Source organism: Macrobrachium rosenbergii, chromosome 2 (assembly GCF_040412425.1).
Source record: "Macrobrachium rosenbergii isolate ZJJX-2024 chromosome 2, ASM4041242v1, whole genome shotgun sequence".
Classification (NCBI taxonomy): domain Eukaryota; kingdom Metazoa; phylum Arthropoda; class Malacostraca; order Decapoda; family Palaemonidae; genus Macrobrachium; species Macrobrachium rosenbergii.
Window position 1 is genome coordinate 42,933,013 of NC_089742.1, and position 24,646 is coordinate 42,957,658.

At 41.4% G+C, this 24,646-nt stretch overlaps 1 protein-coding gene and 1 long non-coding RNA gene across 2 annotated transcripts in view; one reads left to right on the forward strand and one right to left on the reverse strand.

Annotated features, from left to right (window-relative positions):
• LOC136845889 (uncharacterized) overlaps positions 1-24,646 on the forward strand; it is a 245,662-nt gene that overhangs the window by 132,348 nt on the left and 88,668 nt on the right. The window lies entirely within an intron of this gene.
• The window catches only part of LOC136845880 (snake venom 5'-nucleotidase-like), a 138,633-nt gene that overhangs the window by 67,835 nt on the left and 46,152 nt on the right, over positions 1-24,646 (reverse strand). Inside the window, exon 3 of the mRNA XM_067116320.1 lies at positions 20,939-21,136. Within this exon, the coding sequence (XP_066972421.1) occupies positions 20,939-21,136 (198 nt within the window). The remainder of the gene's footprint in view (positions 1-20,938; positions 21,137-24,646) is intronic.

The following is a 24,646-nucleotide window of genomic DNA, read 5'->3' on the forward strand; positions in this document are numbered from 1 at the left end:
TCTCATATGATTGCGTCTTATGTGTAAATGTGTGTAAATGTCAACAACGCCACGAAAATTTATTCATTTTTGGAGAGTCACTATTTATTGGATGTTGTAGATCCACTTTAAGACTGGATTGAGATAACACAGAAAGGCAGTGGATGAGGAAGTCTGGTACCAGCAGCAGTGGATGACAGTGAGGCTAAAGAACAAACAGGATAAATCCTTAAACGACATTTGTCTTTTTTCTTTATTTCATGGACTTCCCAGTGTAACTCTGGATTTCTCGCAGATCGTGTGTTTTCAATAGTCCTACGAAGAAAACCTGTTTTATCAGTTGAAGTTGGAAAGCCAAGAAACCCACTGTTTGAGTATGAATAAAAATTTTCGTATTTAGTTCATGGATGAAGATCAGTAATTGCCTTGGTGCCGTGAATCTATGATTTGTTGATATATATTATTGTTATATATATATATATATATATATATATATATATATATATATATATATATATATATATATATATATAATATATGTGTGTGTGTTTGTATGTATGTATGTATGTTTGCATGCATGTATTAATTTACGTGGTTTCAAGAAACATCCTAGAATGTAAGTGGACTTTTATTGATTGAATTTAGAATGTAGGCCAAAGGCCAGGCATTGAGACCAATGACTTCATTTAGCGCTGAAACGGAAATTGACAGTAAAAGTTTGAAAGGTGTAACAGGAGGAAAACCTCGCAGTTGCACTATGAATCAGTTATTCGGAGAGGGTGGCGAGTAAGATGGAAGAAAGAGAATATGAAAGGAGGTACAGTAAAAGGAACGAAAGGGGTTTCACCTAGGATCCGAAGGGACGCTGCAAAGAACCCTAATGAAAATGAAAATAATTAATAATTTCCCATACTTTGGTAATCATAGAATCAACTAAAAACGATTATTAAATAAAATTATCTAAAAATGAAAAAGTCCTCGTAGGGGGTGGGTCTGCCCAGACCCAACTTGCACCAGATAGGTTAAGAGACTGTCTTGGAGGCCTTTGGGCCTCATCCTGAAGTTCTGGGCCCTTCTCCAGGCCTGCTTCAGCCTGGCAGGATACCTGCCTTCCTCCGAGGAAGCAGCCTCTGGGTCGGACCTTCCTCAAGGCTGCCTCAAGAGACTGGCCAGCCTAGAGGCCTTTGGTCTCATCCTTGTTCTTGGGCCCTCCAGGCCTGCTTCCCAGCCTGGCAGGATACCTGTCTTCCTCCGAGGAAGCAGCCTCTGGTCGGACCCTTCCCTTCAAGGCTACCTCAAGAGACTGGCCAGCCTTGGAGGACTTTGGGGCCTCATCCTGAAGTTCTTGGGCCCTCTCCAGGCCTGCTTCTCAGCCTGGCAGGATACCTGCCTTCCTCCGAGGAAGCAGCCTCTGGGTCAGACCTTCCTTCAAGGCTGCTCTTAAGAGACTGGCCAGTCTTGGAGGCCTTAGCCTCATCCTGAAGTCTCTCCAGGCCCACTTCCTCAGCCTGGCAGGACTTTGGGTCTCATCCTTGAAGAGAGTGGCCAGTCTTGGAGGGCCCTTCCAGGCCTCTCCAGGCCCGCCTCAGCCTGGCAGGATACCTGCCTTCCTCCGAGGAAGCAGCCTCTGGGTCAGACACTTCCTTCAGGCTGCCCTCAAGAGACTGGCCAGCCTTGGAGGCCTTTGGGTCTCATCCTTGAAGTTCTTGGGCCCTCTCCAGGCCTGCTTCCCAGCCTGGCAGGATACTCTGTCTTCCTCCGAGGAAGCAGCCTGGTCGGACCCTCCCTTCAAGGCTGCCCTCAAGAGACTGGCCATCCTGGAGGACTTTGGGCCTCATCCTTGAAGTTCTTGGGCCCCTCCTCCAGGCCCGCTTCCCCAGCCTGGCAGGATACCTGCCTTCTCCGAGGAAGCAGCCTCTGGGTCAGACCTCTTCCTTCAAGGCTGCTCCTCAAGAGACTGGCCAGCCTTGGAGGACTTTTTGGTCTCATCCTGGTTATTAGCCTCTCCAGGCCTGCTTCCCAGCCTGGCAGGATACCTGCCTTCCTCCGAGGAAGCAGCCTCTGGTCGGACCCTTCCCTTCAAGGCTGCCCTAAGAGACTGGCCATCCTTGAGGACTTTGGGTCTCATCCTTGAAGTTCTTGGGCCCTCTCCAGGCCTGCTTCCAGCCTGGCAGGATACCTGCCTTCCTCCGAGGAAGAAGCAGCCTTAAGAGACTGGCCATCCTTAAGGACTCATCCTTGAAGTTCTTGGCCCCTCCAGGCCTGCAGCCTCAAGAGACTCCCTCAATCCTCCGAAGAAGCTTTGGAGACCTTTGGGCCTCATCCTTTGCCCTCAAGAGACTGGCCAGCCTTGACAGGTCTCATCCTCTCCAGGCCTGCTTCCCCAGCCTGGCAGGATACCTGCCTTCCTCCGAGGAAGCAGCCTCTGGGTCAGACCCTTCCTTCAAGGCTGCCTCAAGAGACTGGCCAGCCTTGGAGGACTTTGGGTCTCATCCAGTTCTTGCCCCTCCAGGCCCGGGCTTCCTCAGCCTGGCAGGATACCTGCCCTCCTCCGAGGAAGCAGCCTCTGGGTCGGACCCTTCCTTCAAGGCTGCCCTCAAGAGACTGGCCATCCTTGGAGGACTTTGGGTCTCATCCTTGAAGTTCTTGGGCCCTCCAGGCCTGCTTCCCCAGCCTGGCAGGATACCTGCCTTCCTCCGAGGAAGCAGCCTCTGTCAGACCTTCCCTTCAAGGCTGCCCTCAAGAGACTGGCCAGCCTTGGAGGACTTTGGGTTCATCCTCAGTTCTTGGGCCTCTCTCCAGGCCCGTTTTCCCCAGCCTGGCAGGATACCTGCCTTCCTCCGAGGAAGCAGCCTCTGGGTCGGACCTTCCTTCAAGGCTGCCTCAAGAGACTGGCCATCCTTGGAGGACTTTGGGCCTCATCCTGAGTTCTTGGGCCTCTCCAGGCCTGCTTCCTCAGCCTGGCAGGATACCTGCCTTCCTCCGAGGAAGCAGCCTCTGGGTCAGACCCTTCCTTCAAGGCTGTTCCTCAAGAGACTGGCCAGTCTTGGAGGCTTTGGGTCTCATCCTGAAGTTCTGGGCCCTCCAGGCCCTTTTTCCCCAGCCTGACAGGATACCTGCCTTCTCCGAGGAAGCAGCCCTGGTTTGGACCTTCCCTTCAAGGCTGCTCTCAAGAGACTGGCCATCCTTGGAGGCCTTTGGGCCCCTCATCCTTGAAGTTCTTGGGCCCTCTCCAGGCCTGCTTCCCCAGCCTGGCAGGATACCTGCCTTCCTCCGAGGAGCAGCTTTGAGTTCAGACCCTTCCCCCTTCAAGGTTGCCCTCAAGAGACTGGCAGCCCTGGCCCAGACTCTCTTCCCTTCTCAGGCTGGCAGGATACCTCAAGAGACTGGTGGACCCTTCCTTCAGGTTGCCCTCAAGAGACTGGGACTTTGGGCCTCATCCTTGAAGTTCTTGGGCCCTCTCCAGGCCTGGTTCCCAGCCTGCAGGATACCTGACCTTCCTCCGAGGAAGCAGCCTCTGGTCAGATACCCCTTCCTTCAAGGCTTCAGGATGCCCTCAAGAGACTGGCCATCCTTGAAGGCTGCTTCTTTGGGCCTCATCCTTGAAGTTCTGGGCCCAAAATATTTAATGCTCCAGGCCTGCTTCCCCAGCCTGGCAGGATACCTGCCTTCCTCCGAGGAAGCAGCCCTGGGTCAGACCCTTCCCTTCAAGGCTGCCCTCAAGAGACTGGCCAGCCTTGAGGACTTTGGGCCTCATCCTTGAAGTTCTTGGGCCTCTCCAGGCTCGCTTCCCCAGCCTGGCAGGATACCTGCCTTTCTCCGAGGAAGCAGCCTCTGGGTCAGACCCCTTCCCTTCAAGGCTGCCCTCAAGAGACTGGCCATCCTTGGAGGACTTTGGGCCTCATCCTTGAAGTTCTTGGGCCCTCTCCAGGCCCGCTTCCCCAGCCTGGCAGGATACCTGCCTTCCTCCGAGGAAGCAGCCCTGGGTCGGACCCTTCCCTTCCAGGCTGCCCTCAAGAGACTGGCCAGCCTTGGAGGACTTTGGGCCTCATCCTTGAAGTTCTTGGGCCCTCTCCAGGCCTGTTTCCCAGCCTGGCAGGATACCTGCCTTCCTCCGAGGAAGCAGCCTCTGGTCGGACCCTTCCCTTCAAGGCTGCCCTCAAGAGACTGGCCAGCCTTGGAGGACTTTGGGCCTCATCCTGAGTTCTTGGGCCTTCCAGGCCTGCTTCCCCAGCCTGGCAGGATACCTGCCTTCCTCCGAGGAAGCAGCCTCTGGGTCAGACCCTTCCTTCAAGGCTGCCCTCAAGAGACTGGCCAGCCTTGGAGGACTTTGGGCCTCATCCTTGAAGTTCTTGGCCTCTCCAGGCCCGCCTTTCCCCAGCCTGGCAGGATACCTGCCTTCCTCCGAGGAAGCAGCCTCTGGTCAGACCCTTCCCTTCAAGGCTGCCTCAAGAGACTGGCCAGCCTTGGAGGACTTTGGGCCTCATCCTTGAGTTCTTGGGCCTTCTCCAGGCCCGCTTCCCAGCCTGGCAGGATACCTGCCTTCCTCGAGGAAGCAGCCTCTGGGTCGGACTTCCCTTCAAGGCTGCCCTCAAGAGACTGGCCAGCCTTGGAGGACTTGGGCCTCATCCTTGAAGTTCTTGGCCCTCTCCAGGCCCCTTCCCCAGCCTGGACAGGATACCTGCCTTCCTCCGAGGAAGCAGCCTCTGGTCGGACCCTTCCCCAGGCTGCCCTCAAGAGACTGGCCAGTCTGGAGGACTTTGGGCCTCATCCTGAAGTTCTTGGGCCCTCCAGGCCTGCTTCCCCAACCTCCGGCAGGATACCTGCCTTCCTCCGAGGAAGCAGCCTCTGGTCGGACCCTTCCCTTCAAGGCTGCCCTCAAAAGACTGGCAAGCCTTGTAGGCTTTTGGGGCCAATCCTTAAGGGGCTTGGGCCCTTTCCATGGGAAGGGTCAGACCCATAGGCTGCTTCCTTGGAGGAAGGAAGGGCCTCTGGGTCGGGCCCTTCTCACCAATACTCTTTGCTTTCTCTTACCCTGCTTTTCAAATCTGACACTTTCTGTCTCTGAAGGCTTCCCCAGACGATTTGAACATCTCGAGATTGTTCTTGGACACTTTGAAGCTCGGCGCATGCGCGAATGGCATTTCTCTCGTCCTTCCAGGAGCCGGAGACTGAAGGATTCCAAAATGTCTTCAAGGAAATTCTCGAAGGTTTTAGATCATTTCAACATCGCGATAACCATTACTTGGAGTTCTTTTTCTGGCACATAAACAGCTTCTTTTTTAAGGAGTCGTCTTCTATAAACTTATGAGATTCCTCTTACTGACGATATTGATCATCCCTTTGATTCTTCCTTGATTCTCCGAAAAGTAATTCTGTGAATCCAAAATCTTTGAAGCAGTTTCTAACACCTCTGGTTATCTACTTTTTTCTTCGTCAGCATTCTTCATTATACCTCCACGCCGATGTCCTCTTTTTATTCCTTTCTTTCTTATTTCGAGCGAAGAACTTGCTCCAAGCGGTAATTTTGGGCATCCAAAATCCCCTCTCAATCAGCTTAGAAAAACACCTCAGGTTCTCTACCTTTTATTTCGTATAAATTCTTCAGTTCCTCCGTTCCACTGTCTTCTCTCTTCTTGATTATTTCCTTCCTTATTTCGAATGAAGAGCTTGCGTCCGTAAGTGACAATACGACTGTAGAGGTGCTGAATAATCGCAGAAGGCAGGAACTCCGACTTCCATACTGCTCCGCGAAGTCGTCCATATTTTCAGCAGTAAACAATTACAGATTGAAGCTATCTGCCATTCTCGTGATGTACTTTTCCCTCTTGAAAATCTCTTTTAGTCGATCTGCTTCGTCATCCAGTTCATTTTAACCATAAACTTCGCCTTCTTTGCTCATGCTGTCTCTGAAGGTTCAAGACGTCTTCCTGAGGATCCCTGAGATGGCCACTGCAGTCCTGTGTCAGTGCACCTACTGAGTGATGGCGCTATACGCATGAGCAGAAGAATTCTAAAACGTCTGCAGGAAAAACACGAAGATATTACGGCGCCAGGCGACAATGATTCTTTCTTGCAGCAGAGGGTATGAAATTTTCTTGAAAGTTTTATTGCCACGAAAACATCAATATTTAAAAAAGAAATAAATTAAAAATTTAGTGAAAAATCATCATCGTATCTTTTCTCTCGTCTGCCGGGAGAAATATATATATATATATATATATATATATATATATATATATATATATATATATATATATATATATATATATATATATATATATATATATATATATATATATATATATATATATATATATATACATATATATATATATATATATATATATATATACAGTATATATATATATATATATATATATATATATATATATATATATATATATATATACCATATATATATTATATATAGTTTTATATATAGATATTGCATAGATATATAGATAGTTATTATATACGTCACTATATATATATGATATAAAATATATACATATTTATAATATATCTTAAAATAAATCTACAGTATATGGCTATATATAAAAATTTCAAACTACTAGATAAATACATAGATAAGAGAAATCATATAATATAGATAGGATGCATTTAAAGGGATATATGATGATTTTCGCTATACGTGTTAGGCTATTTTATATTATATATATATATATATAATATATTTATATATATATATATATATATCCCGTATATATACGCTCTATAACAAGATCAATGCTATTTATGGATAGTATAGTACATATTTGCTAGATATATGTCTATCCTTATAAAAGCCGAGCGTTAAATAAGGTGGTTTTCCGGAATAAGTTTCATGTTTACAAACTGGAAATTATCATCTTTATATTTAAATCATAAAGAGAAAAATGCTATTTTGGGAACAATTTATCAAGGCTTCATAAAATTCATATCACAACTTTCTCAGAAATTCTGTAAGAGAGAGGAGAAACAATATTTCTAAAAAAAGAGAGATTATCGCTGTATAGACGATGTCAGAGATATACATAAATATATGTTATATATATATATATATACATTTATTGTTATATATTTATATACCAGATCATATAAAATTATTTATAAATATGAAACTTATTCGAAATATATATGTATCGGGTCTCTTTTTATCTGTGATGACTGTTGTCTTATTGTGTATACACTGGTTTGGAAAAGAAATCTGTGTGCTTTAATTTTTCCCAATAGTTTGGAAATAAGGTGGTCTCAAGAATTTCTGTTTCCTGAAATGGTCATCACTTTGAAGTCCAGTAATCCAGTCAGCTTACACTTTAGAGTCACTGATACAAGTGACGTTTTTGTTTTAACAAGGCTTCTCCATTGCCATTGATCACCTGTTTTAAGAGGGAGAGAGGGAGAGAGAGAGAGAGAGAGAGATGCAGAGATGGATTTTTGCCCAGCAAGGTCAAGGAATGATTAATTTTACGCATAGCAGAGTAAGTTATAAATATATAGTTTTTTTCCATCTGCCTTGGTGGTAGATCTCCTTTGAAAGGATACGATGAGATGATTTTTAAATTTTTGTCTTATTTAAAGAAACATTCTTCTTCAGGGAAAAGAAATAATTTTTTAGATTCTTCAAGAACACAATTAAAGACCCACGGGAAAACTTTTCCAAAAATTCCTGGTAAAAACCTGTATCTATTTCGATATAGATGGATTTGACGTTTTAGCCTCTGATTGAACAGTCAGTGATGTGATAAAGTCAAAAGCATCAGTATATACATATGTTGTAAAAATATATACATATATTTATATTTTATATATATTGTAGCATGAGTATATATAAATGAAGAATATGTGTGTGTGTGTGTGTGTGTGCAGTCCACAGTTATTTATATTTAAATATATTTAAGAACATAAATCATACATAACAGTGAGTGATTTGCTTCTTCATTTTAAGACTCTTTGCTACTATGAGTATTTTTTTATTACGGAGTTATAAATATATTTTTTTGGTACCAGTATCAATATGAACCAGAAGTTTTCATACGGAAATAATTTTGGATTCTTCAAGCACAATTCAGGCCAATATTTGACCTCGGTGAAATACACAGCCACTGATACAAGCAGCGTTGCATGATTATCTGCTTCCCCTGAGTCATTAACCCTGAAAGAGCCGAACCCGGAGGCAAATTCCTGAGAGAGATGTGCGCTAGTATGCACCAGCGGTTTTTGCCGTGCCCCAGGTCAGGTGAGCTGGGTTACGTTACGTTAGGGTTAGATTTGTTTTTATGAAATAATGAGGTGTGGGAAACGTAATGAGATTATTTTCAAGAAATTTTATGATTAGTTTTAAGATATGGAGTCCCGCTTTTTCAGGAGAGGTCCCGGTACTCGGTTACATCTGGGAAAAATGCTCCTCGGCAGCCTATGAACGTTGCTCTGCTGCTTATTGCCTAATCATCAAGTTGCAGAGAAAACCAGCCGTCGTCGATTGAGAATTTCAGGCTCCTCTGGTTGGTGATAATCATGAGAGGCAAACAAGCATCAGTTCACAGGCATGGAGTCAACTGCTGAGTCGCTATTTTTACACTGAGAAGAAGAAACTCAAACTGAGGACAGAGTCTACAACATACAAGAATGATTGCACAATTTCAGCCCTTAGATATGGTCATGTCAGAGCATGTTAACAAAGAAACACCAGTTTAAAGACATAAACTTTGCCTGTTCTTTTTTCCGCCATGGAAATAATGCACGTGAAATGATTAGAAGTTTGCTAAGAAAGGAAATGACCTCATTTCTATATATCTGGCAATCTCGTTGCAATTTACCTCTTTCTTTAGTTATCGACCTCGGTAGTAGTTCTCTCTCTCTCTCTCTCTCTCTCTCTCTCTCTCTCTCTCTCTCTCTCTCCTCCTCCTCCTCCTCCTCCTCCTGAAGTCCCGGGATGAGAATGATAGAGGAAGTTGAGAGTAAATAAATAGTAATAGGTTAAAGTTAATGGAATAAAAGGGCGCCTGGGAAATAGCACTGAGACCGCGGGTAGGGACGGGAGGGAGCAACCTTCCGCTGACACCCTCCTGCTGATGAGAGCAGTTTCCGAGGAATGCGTCAACAGCAGCAGAGGAAAATATAGCGAAATAAAGGCGTTCCAGCGTGAAAGGTTCATGGAAGCACCCACAAGTCATACGCCAGTGAACTTAAGATGTAACACTGACGGTAACGGTGATGTGTGCAAAATGGAGGATATATTTTCAGAGCACGCGAAACAATTGTGTATATATCGAGGTGACCACTTATCAGTTACAATTCCCCTTCAGTATGTATATATACATATATATATGGTGCATATATACATACTGAAGAGATATATATATATATATATATATATATATATATATATATATATATATATATATAGCCTATATATATATATATATATATATATATATATATATTTTTCCAACCTCTGAAATTTTGAGACTTGAATGGTAAAACACCAGTTTCAGAATGTGATGATGGATTGTAAGAGGTTTGATAACTGATATTATTAGTGCTTTTAGACAAGAGAGCTTATTAATTATCTGATAATACAGTGTTTACCTCAAAAATGATTTGATTAGGTTTTTCTGCACGGCTTTTAAGAGGGAAAGAATAACTTTGAGGTCAGGCTCTGCAAAGCAGGGAAAAGAAAGAAAGAAAGGTGCAGTTTACCTCAAAAAGTATTACGAAGACTGAAATTCTACTGTTTTGTAAATAGTAATAATAGTAGTAATACACAAGTTAGCACCTCTCTCTCTCTCTCTCTCTCTCTCTCTCTCTCTCTCTCTCTCTCTCTCTCTCCTCTCCTCTAGTGCCTCAGCATTTTTTATTTTATATTTCAAAAAAGCTGTCTATCACTAGACTTTTGATCAAATAAAATAGTGGGCCAGTCAGTAGCAACAAGACACAAAATTGCAACATATCCTCTCAGACTTTTGATCAAATATTCATGCTTAATATAATAAATGTTATGCCACTGAAGCCTGCAAACCCCCATTGAGTTCCATAAAGTAGAAACACATATATGGAAATGTGCCAGAAAGCTGTTTTTCAACGCATTTGTCGACTTCTGCTTTTGCAAACCTTAACCACTGCTTGAGATCCCCACCACATCCGTCAAATTCGTGTAAAAATGACAGAGGTGTAACTCGGTTTATCCAATAGAGTAGAATATGCAAACATAAAATACAGGATCATTTCTCTTTGAAGGGAGGTGGGTGTAGCAGGACTCCTTGTCCAGAATTTCATCTGTCACATTCGCTGTGGGTTCCTTCCTTCCTTGCAGACCGCCACTCTGCAGTGGCCGTGCTGGCATAAGGCCAGTTTCATCTAAACCAACCAGTGGGCCAATCCCCTCGAATATTCATAATTTTGACGGCAAAATGTGTCCTATTTATTAATGAATATAACTACTCTTGTAATATTTTAAGATGAAAGTGAGGTTTACAGAGAGGAGTTTGATTATTGAAAAACAGGAGCAATAGACATTTTCTTTCAGATTTGAGATATGGCAGTTTGACTTTCTTTATTCGTTCTGTCTTGATCAAAGCGGATTCCAGACCAATAATTACACAGCCTGAATGTTGGGTGAATTGACGATGACTTAGAATACTCTGTCTCCTGAGATCGCTTTCATTAATAATTAACAAAATAAAAGTCATTATCTTCTTTGCGTAATCAAGCAAGTCTTCAATTGCTTTTATTAATAGTTTTGTTTTAATCTTTGCTTGTGTCTAGATGTCACTAGCGGTGCGTTATGTACTGCATTCTTTAAACATGGCAGAATCTGTTCCGAAGAAAAAATGGGTTATTAAAATAATTCTCCTCAGTAATGTTTAGCAGCGTCTAAATCCTTTATGAAAATCATTTTAGGTTTTCATTATCTAGATATTATGGTCATTACTATTATTACCTGGTAGACTGAATACCAACTTTCTTAGTGAAAGTAATCGTCTATGAAAATTCATTTATTTTTCTCCCCAACCCCCGAAAATAATAAATGGCTGCTCCCAGATCGAAGAATTGATTGTAAGGACTGCAACCATATCAGTTCAAGGTGCAGTCGAGCCCTGCTGTTCCATCTTGTGTTTTTACTCCTTGTGAAGGACTTTCAAATTATTACTTTCTTTGCTATATTAATCTGCTTTTTAATTCATATTTTCAGGTATCTTACTCTGTCTGTCTGTTTATGGAATATGCATTTGATACTAAAGGTGACAATGATCATTTGAAAAAAAAAATAAATTTGGAAATCGAGTTCAGTCCCACCAGCCAATGGGAAATCACCTTCAAAGCCTTCCCTCCATTAGCCAAAGGTGAAAGCTTCAGACTGTGAGACAAGGCGATAGACATAGATGAGGTTTTCTTAGTTGGGCTTAGTGGTGGAAAGAGGAGGAGGTCTCTGATTGGCTCAGCTAAGGTCTTGGTCGACGTCTTGACTCTTGAGCAGTTTTGGTCAACCAGTCTACGAGAAACGACGGAATTCTGCAGCTGTCCATTTGCAATTCTCGTTTCCGCAATACCCGTAAGTACCCTCTTCGTGACAGCATTTCTGCCCAATTTTGGCTCATCTGGTGGCGTTTACCCGGCCGAAGGTTAATTAGTACAGACAATTAAGATTGTTTGAGCAGGAATCCTTGTGTTTCATGGCATGACTGTTGAGAAGCAGTCCTATTTTAGGGCTGAAAGTGGTTCCTTCCAGCTGGTTAAACGTCATCAACTGAAGGTGGAAATGTCTATAAAAGCCCCTGTTGACGACATGAATCTTCAATTGTGGGACAAACAGAGAAATTTGTAATGAAAATCTGATTGTTAATCAGGCAGTTCTGTGAAATATTCAGTCTGTGATTGGCAGGGCTTGGGCAAGGTGACAAGATGTCGATTTTGTGGCTCAGTACTTCCTTGCTTAGCAAGGACTTCACTCTCTATTGTAGTCTTTGCTTTATGCGTGCGTTTATGGCCCCTTGGTGCCCGAGGATCACATGCTTTTGCCTTCATTTCTTTGTGAAAGTGCAACACTAACTGCAGTCACACCCAAGTTAGTCGTACACGAGTCTTCTCTCTCTCTCTCTCTCTCTCTCTCTCTCTCTCTCTCTCTCTCTCTCTCTCTCTCTCTCTCTCAATTTGTCTCTCCTTTTTTTGTGTGTTACTAGTTGTTATTCCGAGGTGCCTAATCTATGCAGGTGTCACTGTGAAATTTCCTGTTTAAACCGAAGCTGGATTCTGTGAAATGACATATTAATGAGGTTTACATCATTATAACACCTTGCGAGGTGTCTCATCATTGCACAGACTGACATTGACATTGAGGGGACGGGGTGGGGACTCCTCTTTGAGTAGCCTATGCCTGGCAGTGATCAAAAGTATATATTCACACAAGCGTTGTCACTGTTTGAAATGCAACGCCATTTTCATTCACTTTGAGTGAAAGGTACATAATCGAACGATAACAGTGATGAACAGCCATTCTGCTTAAGGACCTGTTTTTCCACTCGATGAAATGTTGCATCTGGCGTTCTTTGATTTTCAGAGGTCAGTGACCGAGTGTGACATTTCGTTCCCCTTCTGTTGTGGGGTGGGGAGGATTTCGACTAATTGGGAAATAAAATGTTGAGTAATCAAAGAAAGACCCGGAGCTGGCAGTCTTTTGTTGTTTCGAATATTTCCCGGGTTCTTTTCGCTGACTCTGGCCACCGAGGGGGCTGCTTCATCGCAGAGTCAAGGTCCTTGAAAGGTACTCGTGTTATTATATTGAAAGGGCCCACTTGCCTACACTCAGAGTAACGACACCAGTTTATGCCTCGTGAAATAAGTCCCCATATGTGTATGTATATACACAGGTCTTCATAATCCCTGAATGAGGCTTCGCTTGAAAATTCGGTTGGATCATCTCTTCGACGGACGGAGTTTATTTTAGGTTGTGAGAATATTAAAGCACACTCAGGTGTGTCCTTTGAGGGTTAAAGCCAGTGTTTGTCTCCGTTACAGCGATCTCTCTCTCTCTCTCTCTCTCTCTTAGGGGCTTTTAGTCTGTTGAGGGATAACCAGAGGCTGTTATGATAATTTCAGCGTCGTTTTTAACAGCGTTGCTGTCATCCCCCTAAAGATAAGTGAACAGTTAGTATTGGGGTGTTCTAGTTAACCACCAGTCCTAATGTCAGTCGGGCTGGAGCGCTTCCTGTGATTTCTATAAGTGTTTCTTAATAACTCTTTTGTTTTGTTGCTGCCGTGTTGGTGTTAGTGTTGCCGTGTGTAAGCGCGCCCCTGCCTGCTGCTACTGCTCTGTCCGTCCGTCCGTTCCTGTCCCGTCAGTTTATTCCTCCACTAATACAACAGGAGGAAGAGATTGATGGTTCGCCGTGGGCGGGCGGCTGTGATGAAACGTTTTCGCGAGGCGATGTGGGCGTCTCATTCACATTTAGCTTTATGGACCTGTTGTGTTTTTCGAGGCTTATGGTGTCTTTAGGAAGGCATTCATCTTATGCTGCTGCAATTTTCCGTTGCTGGGGAACAGAACAGAACAGAAAAGAACAGGACAGATTTGAACATTTTCAGTCAGGTTTAGCTCCAAGTTTATGCCCTCTGTGGACTTCAGATTATTGTCGGTAGTTACCGAGTGAGGACGAAGGCGCGCATATTTATGTGTCTGTGTATATGTGTGTGTGTGTGTATTATACTTTTCATAGCCTTTCCTCTTGGGAAATCTATCATTTGATTTTTCGTATAATTCTTAATCAAGCACATTATGTGCTTATTTACTGTTTAGTATTTTACAGGGTGTAAACGTTTGCTGGGAGGATTGTCATAATCTTATTTAAATTTCTTGATAAGGATTTTTTATTTTGCAGGGTGATGCAGAAGAGCCCTGCAATGTGGCCTGGCCTCCCTCTGGCTTGCATCAAGACCCCTGGGAAGGAAGGACTGCTCTCTCTCAGGAAGGTTGTCAAAATAACGGTAAAGTGTCCCTCTCATCATTTTATTTGTTTTCCCCATTATGTTCTCAAATATCAGCTTTTGCCTTTGCTACTTTGACAAACCAGCCTGTGTGTATCATGTTTGTTGCTCTTATCTGTGTGCCGTTGTGGATGTTTTTCTCATTATTAACCTGTATTATTTTCTTTTAGGTTGCTGATGCCTACAGTGGAAGTTACAGCATCTGTCTGGCATCCCGTCGTCCAACAAAAGTTTGGCTGAAGTGAGTCTTCCTGTGGCTGTTTTGGCCTGTTTTCCTTCTTTTTTGGCATATTAAGAAGTCTGTTGCTTACTTGCTCTAGGACACATATAGGTATGAAATGCTGTTAATCTTTTGCACTGGGGCAATACAAGCAAGAATCAGATGCTCATTCTCAGTTTTTGTAGGAATAACGATGCAGTTACATTGAGGGCCCCTGCCCTGCCACGCTCCTCATAACTTCCCCTCTGGTGCCACATTTGGGAAGGACATGAGACGTCCGTGATAGTATCTAGTCATTCAGGGGTGACTTGATGTCTTCATTACTTTGCCAAGGAGTATTTTGTTTGTTTTGTTTGTTCAGTCTGTTGGTTCACAAGATGATCAAAAATGGAGTGGATTTTTTTGTATTATTACCAGTTGGTTGGCCGTCGTTTTGCATCAAATGATTGGATTCCGTGAGAGATAGGAAAGACCTTCTGAGGAGAAGGGACCTCCTGTGAGGGTCAGCATGGCCAGAGGGTCTTTACAGCGTCTCCTCCTTCTCCTCCTCCTCCCTCCTCCTCCGCCTCCTCCTCGGCCACAGACAGTCTTGGTTTTCTGTCTGATGGTTTTCACGAGTTCTCTGTAGGGAGTCATGGCGCCTGGGGCATTCCTGACCAGCAGCCTTCCAGTTGTCGTCACTTTCCTCTGAAGGCCAAATATTTTTGCTGGTCTCAGGGCCTCAGCCTGGGAATAACCTAGAGGCCTCTTTTAGGCTGCCAACAATAATGATGGTGATTGTCAAGATTAGAAATGATGCTGATTTTGGTTTCAACTTTTGACTGGTGGTGGCTGGGTTTTCGTTTTCAGAGGAGGCTGCTGTTGGGCAAAGAGGTCTGATCGTGCTTATCCAGGTGAGGACATTCACAAGTAGCAAGTTTTGAAGGTGCTTAGTGCAGTGACCTGTGGTTAGTAACTTTATATCGCTCTCTCTCTCTCTCTCTCTCTCTCTCTCTCTCTCTCTCTCTCTCTCTCTCTCTCCAGTTTCAGATTAATGGTGTTGATTTTGGTTTAAAGTGGAGCGTTTTTGATTGTCTTTCAAAATTCAGTGCTCCCTTTTCAGAGGTTACTGACTGGAAAGATTTTAGGTTAAACTTTTGAAATAATCTCTGATGGTGATTATCGACAGATTTTGCCAAGAAAGAGTCAAGTTCAAGAGCGTTTGTGTGTTGAACCAACGTATTTCCTCAGTTTTGTAAATAATGACTCAATATTGCCAGACGGGCCCCCCTTCTCTCTCTCTCTCTCTCTCTCTCTCTCTCTCTCTCTCTCTCTCTCTCTCCTTCTCTCTGTTCTCTTTAACTTCTTCCTTGTTCTTTTTTAAGGATATAAATTTTTTTCTCCAGCAACTGTTCGTTTTGTCTTCGCAACTGCCTATTATTTTAACAAACAAATAATCTTTTCCCTCGATAGTTAGGTGAGTGGAATCTGCATCTGGCACTACTCTTAAGTTTTCACCTCAATAGGTATTAGTTAAGTTTTTAATGTTAATATAATAAGCATTGACACGATTCTGTCAGCGGTAGATTCCTGACTAATCTGAGGCCAGTTTGAGGGGTCTTGAATATTTCGGTTGTGAACAACAATTCTGGATGGCGGCACAGGTGGAGATTCTCTTCTGGGTCGGAGTTCGGTTTTTATTCAAATGTCACTGGACATAAATGTCATGGGCAGTCGTCATCCATTTAGGGTTATTTATATTGCTCTTTCTGATTGAACCAGCTTTTCTCTCTCTCTCTCTCTTCTCTCTCTCTCACTTGGTTTGTACCTTTTTCATGGACGAGGATTATGGCTCTAATGTTCCATATAATTGTTTCACTCCAACAAAGACTTGCCTTTTTCCATAGAACCATTCTCTCTCTCTCTCTCTCTCTCTCTCTCTCTCTCTCTCTCTCTCTCTCTCTCTCTCCTCAAGCTGCTCCACAGCTGACTCTGACCTCGTTCTGCTAAGTTGCCTGGACGAGGTAACCTTTATTTCCTGAGAGGTTGCATTAGTCAGAGTTCAAATCTCGTGTCACCGGTTTGTACTGAGTTTGACTTTTTGTGACCCTTTTGATACATTTCTCAAGAAGTGGGTTGTTTTACTCGTGCTAAGCGTCACCTCATTTTCATAATTTTATGGAAGTGTCAGAGTGTGTGTGTGTGTGTGTGTGTGTGTGTGTAGACATTTTCTGGAATCTGCTGGTCTGTGGTTGCTCACCTTGGAGTTCTTTCTCGCTGGCCTTCTTCCGTTATCATATATCCCGTAGGGGGGTAGTGCTGTCAGGGCACCTCACTCGTTGCACTGCAGGCGTTACTTAAGGATCTTTGCAGCGTCCCTTCGGACCCTAGCTGCAACCCCTTCATTCCTTTTACTGTACCTACTTTCATATTCTCTTTCTTCCATCTTACTGTCCACCCTCTCTTAACATTAGATTCATGGTGCTTCAACTGCTTTGAGGTTTTCCTCCTCTTACACCTTTCAGATCTTTTTACTCTCAGTTTCCATTTCAGCGCTGAATGACCATAGGTCCCAGGCTTGGCCTTCGAGCCTAAATTCTCAAGAGCCGCTTCCGTGTCCTTCCCTTTAGATCATCTGCCTTTATTTCTGGAGCAAAGTATTATTATTATTATTATCAGCCCTCATTTGGTTCCCCTCTGTGTGAAGTGTGTGTGTTTCTTTTAGACTGTTTTAGCATACTTTTACCCAGACAGCAGTTATGTGTGTGGAAAACGTTAACTTTCCGCATTTAACATTTTACTTTCAAACTTTAATACTGTATAGTAAATGTTATACAAATTTTGTTCTTGGTTTTGTTTGTTAAAGAAATTAAAGCACTGTTAGTAATGTGAAAGACTGTTGTCTGCTTTCTTGATTATTTGTTTGGAATTGCCATAACAAGTCATATTTTGTTTACTGATACCGTAGTGGTAACAATGTTTACGTTACAACATCGCCCAGCAATGTCGGAAGTATAAACAAAAATCTTTCATCGCCATTTTTATAGTTTTGTTTTTGCCGAGAATGTTTTTTGTTTCTCGAAAATCAGACTATTAAAAGCCACAACAGAAAGCTACTTCTGCCCACGTGGCTCACAAATGGTATCCGTTGCATCGTAGACATGACTCATAAAATAACACTTTTTTAGCAACCATTTCGAAAAAATAAAATAGATTCGGTGTCAATAAATAAACAATAGCGGCTCACGCGCGCTTTTAATAAAAGTGTTTGATAAAGTGTTTAATAAAAGTTCACAAAAATATTCTTCATCTGCTTGTAAAATAAGTTTTAGATTTAGAAGTGTCCTGTTCATGAAGACACCACGGAATGCACTTGAACTATCAGTAAGCGGAATATAAACTATCTAAGGATTGAATTATGAATGTTTCTGGGTTTAATGCACGCAGTATGCTTTTTATTTTATTGAAGCTCAGAATATTTAGTGCTTAATTAACATAAAGTCTCTCTCTCTCTCTCTCTCTCTCTCTCTCTCTCTCTCTCTCTCTAGTGCTGGTGTTCCTTATATTGCTAATGCATTCTCTTCCGTGACATCTCGGTCGATCACAGTGGAACACCTCACCTTACGTAATGAAATTTGGTAACAGGAAATATGATTTCAGTAAAATGTAATCCATATAGGAATGGCATAAGATACAAGATGACACCAGCCCACTCAGGAACTCAATAAAAAGTGAAATGTAAGGAAAGGGGGTTTCTCCGTACAGTATTCTTGATATAAATCACAGAATTCTTGAGAAATGAGGCTTGAGTAATGTTACATTACTTTCTCTCTCTCTCTCTCTCTCTCTCTCTCTCTCTCTCTCTCTCTCTCTCTCGCAGTTCTCGATCCTCGGCGAGGTTTGTGATTATTCACTTTGCGTAACATAATAAAACATCGTGTGAGGGAAGGATGATCCGAATCTTTTATCTCGACTTCCTTCATCTTCTTCCGCGACTCTGCAATTACCGGTGTCGACCCCTTGATTTGCGCCGTCGCGTTTGCATAGGCGCTACGCGAGGATCGGTGTCGTTCTGCACGTTGTCGCGTGACATCATTTTCCTCCTCCTCCTCCCTCCCTCCCTCCCTCCTCCTCCTCCTCCCTCCCTCCTCCTCCTCCTCCCCTCCTCCTCCCTCCCTCCTCCCCTGCCTTCATTTTTTATTCTTATACCTTGTTAAGTTACACATGCTTTGTGTCTTGGACAGAAATCGCTGATGAAAATTTTCTCAGAATCTTGAACATTTTCAGCTCATCCAGCCATTACATATTTTGAGTTTTAGTTCATTCCCTCAGTACATATTTAGATGTATAATTAATTAGTTAAGTTATCATTTTTATGTAAAAGAACCAACCTCTCGGACCAGCCTTTCGAGTTGTCAGTCTGGCGAATTTTATATCTAGTTTTTTTTTTTTTTTTTTTTTTTTTTTTTTTTTTTTTAAGTACGTTGACCAGTGTCACAATCTCCTTTCTCCTTCCTGTTCTTTTTACCCTAGTTCTGAGAACGTTATTCGAATGACGAAATGATTTGGGTTCTAGAGAGGTCTTCCTTATGGTACCCTCGTGATTGACATAATAAAACCGTTTTGGACGAATTTCGACATTGCTTTTGGTCGCGTGGATTTCGGTCATCTTTGGTAGTTTTTTGTTTGCCGGCATTATGAGATATTTGTTATCATATTGTATGTTATTATAAGCTGTCGTATTATGTATTATTATTAGCTGTACTTGGTATACCCCAGGCTATTTTAAATTATCTACAAAAGACAGAAATGAAGTTTTGTCTCATTATTCTCTACATTATGTTTTCTTTAGTTTTTCTCCACCTCTCTTTTACTTTTTATGCTTTTCAATTTTTCCGTAGTGATCCAATTTGTCACATTAATTTGGTACGTGCTGATTAACCTAAAATTCAAAAAATTTTAATTGAATTGAGCCAGACTTTACCCTCAACGATTCGCTTGGGTAAACGCTACAAATGAGTGCTTGGCTGTTCTTGTGATGTTCTTGACTAAACGCATGATTCGTTAAAAAATCCCACTGCATTACTTTTAACTTAAACTTGGTTTCTTAAATATACGATGAGTTTATTCACATTTAAGCTTATACAACCTACATGCATAAGTAGTATGTTTGTCACAAAACAGTTGGGCGTTTTATTTTTTCTAGGAAGGATTGTGTTATGGGGGTAATGACGTCAGAAATGAGCAAAAACATGCACTTGTTGTTCTTTGTTGTATTTGCCAATGAATTTGATGCAAGATTCATTATTAATACAACGATATAGGGATTGATTTTGCAATAACAAAAAAGTGTTAGTCAGAGTTGATTTTTTTTATCATATGAACTGAATTGGCAAAAACAAAATATGTGTTTAAGTTAACGAGTAGTCTGTTCCCTTTTTATCTCACTGGCGTTACACGGAAAAGGTCATCGATTCAGCGGTTCAGCTTGCAATTGTTATTAATTAAATAAGTGGGATCAGCGCAAAATTCGTACTCACACTGTCAACTGGTGTCAGAGATATACCGCTGTTATTAATCAAAGCATAAATTTAAAAAGAAAAATTACTGGGACGAGTTCATTATAAGTTAACCTAACAAATGACCTGTGTAATGAACGACGCAGATTTGTGCGTTTGTCGATAGACTTAAATTACTCCCAGGATTCAAGTAAGGACACAAAGTAATTTCACGAACACATTAATCCTCTTGTGACATAATGCATGGTTTTTGAAGTTTATTCCATAATGATATTTCTTTTTAGATGTATGACATTGATTTTCTTTCAGGATTAATTATTGCCTTATTGTTGGGACTCAGTTAACGAACTGTCGCTCGCATACGATTCCCACGGTCTGTTGCAAGTTTCTGATCACTGATTTTTTGGGGGAGAGTTGCTGGTGGTGATTACTTTTCATTTTCTTAGGTAATGCCAGAGTTTAATGAGAAATGTTAGCATAACGTAAAAAAAATTAATGCTTATTCATTCTCAGGCCTCGTTATGACCCATTGCCGGTTGCACCAGACTGTTACACTTGTACACTCTCTGACTTTTGATTAGGTGAATGATAAAGTGAAAAACATCAGTTATAGCTTGCATTTACACCTTGAGAGTTCAGGCACGCTTCAGAAGACATCTAGATAGATGGAGTAAATAAACTAAAAAAAATTACATGCCAGCACGTGGTAGAGAAAATAACAAAAGGCATTGAAAGCGAGATACGTGTCTATGTCAAGCGAAAACGAGATTTGGTAGCAAGCGAAGGCAAAGTATTTTAACAGAAATTAGTAAATAGAGGAAACAGGAAAGTAAGGGAAGTTTTGATTAAAAAAAAATAAAGTACTGAATATAATAAAAGAAAATTCCTTCAACCACTGTCATTATCAGGTGAAGGATAAAAAAAAAAGGAAAGCCAGATATTGAAATAGTGAATGGGGTGACTCGCACAAGTGTGACAATAAAAAAAAAAAAAAACAAAAATCAGAGGAAAACATAGAAAGAAAATTGTAAAAATAATAATGATAGCAAAAAAGTTGGTCTAAAATTTTGTCACCCGGCAATTATCTGTTGCAGTATCTGGTAAAGAAAGGTTAGATACAAGAATATTGTGTTTTAAGGGGTTAAAGGAATAGAAATCAAAGCAAAATGCTGCAAAATAGACAAAACATTAATACATAAATATATTAAAAAAGCAGAGAAGGGCACTGAAAATTCTGTCGATTCCGGAGTCTTACCAAAGTCTCGGTAGTGACGTAGCCGACGATGCCGATTTTCCTGCCTCCTTTCTCGATCACCACCGACTTCTGGTACTTTCCCTGGATGGAGGGCTCCTTCGTGTCGTCTATGTTGGCTCCCAGGATGGGGAAGGTCACCTTCTCCAGGAAGGGAACGACGCCCGATATCCCGTCGTCGAATTCGTGGTTTCCGAAGGCCTGGGGAGAGATGAAAGTAGTGTTAATACCTGCTCCTTTGGCGAAATGTTATTTTAATAGTGCTTTTATTGATAAGTCTAATTGCATTCTCTCTCCTCCTTTCTCTCTTCTCTTCATTTATTTATGATACTTGTTACTACTCAGTTTATTTAGGCTCTTCATTTATTTATGATAATTACTGCAAATTTAATTAGGATCTCTCTCTCTCTCTCTCTCTCTCTCTCTCTCTCTCTCTCTCTCTCTCTCTCTATATATATATATATATATACAGTATATATATATATATATATATATATATATATATATATATATATATATATATATATATATATATATATATTATATAGATATAGATATATGTGTGTGTACTCCAAGTTGTTCTGGATTGTCACATTGCTGGACTACTATCAAGCAGTTACTTATCAAAGAGAAGTCTTATTGTCCGTTTAATAATGTGTCTGGACATCAAACCAACAAGTGATGTCATTGTTTTCACTGCACCCCGAAAGATGACCCCAGGAAACTCACCCTACCGCCACTCTTTAACATAAGTACAGTGTTCTAGATCATTACAAAGATTAAGTCTGTTTTGACAGACACGCTCATACCCTCTGCTTGTATGTCCTGCCATCAAAACACAGCAGGTTCAGATATGTCTTGCATTTTAAGAAGGCGTTTAAGAGGATACTGCTAGAAAAACAAAAGCGAGTTTGGATTCAGATTTTTCGCATTCTTGGTTTAGACTTACAAGAGAAGGTGGTGGTTGTTTCAGCTTACATAGCATTTGTTAATGCTGAGCAGTGCCGGTTTTATGTAGGGTCGAATAATGCTTAGTAGTACCAGTTTCATGTTAAAGGGTCGAAGGCAGTCAATTTGATAAGATTAGACTGTACTGAAATATTACACAGCAAATATATCACTGATTTGTGAGGACTGACTGCATTTTTAATTGTCTTGAGTACGCATGTGATGCAATTCAGTGTTGCAACACTGAAGAAGGACAATATATGCTGGACAATAACTACAAATAGTGAATGATGCATTCTTATTTGTGTGTGCGGTTATGTGGTAGGATTCGTAAGAAAACAAAAAATGCAAGAATTAATAATTAGAAGAAAAAAAAAGATACAAAAGACTTAAAACTCCATTAATCCGCTGAAGATTGTTAACTTTTCTTAGTACTATTTACAGTAGTTGGAGGTCAAATGGTTGTTTGTTAGCTGTGTATGTGTGGGGTACGTCCACACTACACGCAAGAAAATTATATAAGAAAAAGGACAAACAGATTGAAAACAAGTCAATGACCGTGAGAACGAGTCGGCGATTGCAGAATAATCTTCTGAAGCTTTAGTCCATCGTTTTCAGGAAGCAATCACATAAATCATTTTCAGCAAGGAAATTCAAGAAAAGGATTGGTTACCTAGGCTATTGATTTTCGGGTCCCATTAGGACCCATTATCGTTTGTGCTCCTCTGGTACATTTTAGGCTGTTTTTTTTTTTTTTTTTAAGATGGGGACTTCAACCCAATGCTCTACCTTGCTGTTTTGAGCGATCTGAGTAAAGGACGGTGGGAGGGAACAAAATCGTCGTCTCCTGCGGAAAAAGTTCTTGAAGTAAGCATTGTTCTTCACAGAGGATGTTGTTCTTGTCAGATTTCTACTTATGCTGAGGAAGACGCGGGAAGCGACCCTACTGACGGAAGGTTTTTCTGGCTGCTTTTTGCTGGGGTTGTTTGTTTTTTGCCGTGTTTATCTTCTTTCCGTACGTTATTGTGACTGTGTAAGGTGGACGCTCTTCTAGAGTTTTTCTTTTATTGTCCTCATCGTGGCACATTCAGTGCGTGCTCATATATATATATATATATATATATATATATATATATATATATATATATATATATATATATATATATATATATATATTATATATATATATATACATATATAATATATAATATATACACATATATACCTACATATACACATACATATATACATTATATACCTATATACATGCATACATACTCATGCATACACACTCACACATATGTATGTACACTTTTTACTAAATGTGAGTGGATTTACTAAATGTGTGTGGATTTGTAACATTTGTAATTACCTCTGACAGATACCGGTACAAAACGAGTTGTATGCCGCGAAGTTTAAGTTTTCTGTGACTGACTAATGTGAAGTTTTCTGCCAAGGGATGCGTACATGATCCATTAGTTGGATTACGAAAGTAACAGTGACCATTGCCTTGCCTGTCTTCGGATGCCACCCTCTATTAGGAGAAACTGTTGCATGTGTGCTAGCTCTCGGCTAGCACGCTGTTGGCCCAGCGTTCGACTCTCCGACCGGCCAGTGAAGAATTAGAGGAGTTTATTTCTGGTGATAGAAATTCATTTCTCGGTATAATGTGGTTCGGATTCCACAATAAGCTGTAGGTCCCGTTGCTAGGTAACCAGTTGGTTCTTAGCCACGTAAAATAAGTCTAATCCTTCGGGCCAGCCCTAGGAGAGCTGTTAATCAACTCAGTGGTCTGGTTAAACTAAGGTATACTTAACTTTGAAGGCAGAATTATCTAAGTGTGGACTTATATTGGCCCTCTAACTACGCAGGAGGTTCACATAGATGCAATACTTATTGACATTCTCCTCTTCTCCTTCTTCACTTTTTAGCCCGTTCTTTTCTTCACACACTACATACTCATCTTACATGTCGCCATTCTCTCTTACTTCACGGGCAGAAAACCCAACATCTTAGCGCCTTTTTCATTCGTTTCACAACGCATAAGGAAAGGTCTGTCGAATCAGATTACCTGCTCTTTCGACACCTATGCAAATGACCCAGAAATGCATAACAGCGCGTCTTTTCGTTGGGGACGTGTGAAGGCCGTTCAATAGGCCAGTATACGTTTCAGTCTCAGCTTCACCAAGATTAAATTTTCTTGTCAGTTTCTGGTGTCACGGTCAGATACTGCGTAATTTAGTGATAAGGAACTAGCTGTGACGTTATTGCAACGCGTTGCGTAGGCTACACTTGACACGGCTTTTTTTGACCTGGTGAAATATTTGATTTCTACTTTTAGTATTTCAAGTATTGTAGATACGCATCATTCAAGCATAAGGTATACGACTGTGACGCCCTGTGACATTACATCGCGTAAGCTACTTCTCAGTATGGTCATTTGGGGTTCGTGAAATATTTGATTTTCGCGTGGAATAGTCAGGTTTTGTCATTCCTTTCGGAAAAGACCGTGATCGGTGTCACGAGAAAAATGCTGATTTCCCATTTTTAAGTTATAATTCGTCTTCCAACGAAACTTTTTCTACGCAGAGTTAGAATTATTTCCAGTGAAAGGAACGAATTCCGTGGATAAGGAAAATATGCCCAATGGAAATGACTGAATACATACTTTATTATTGCTCTAAAAATGTGGAAATATTTATTATTTTGTTAAAATTTATCAGTTTTTCTAATAACTGATCCCCTCTTTCTGTATTTCCCATT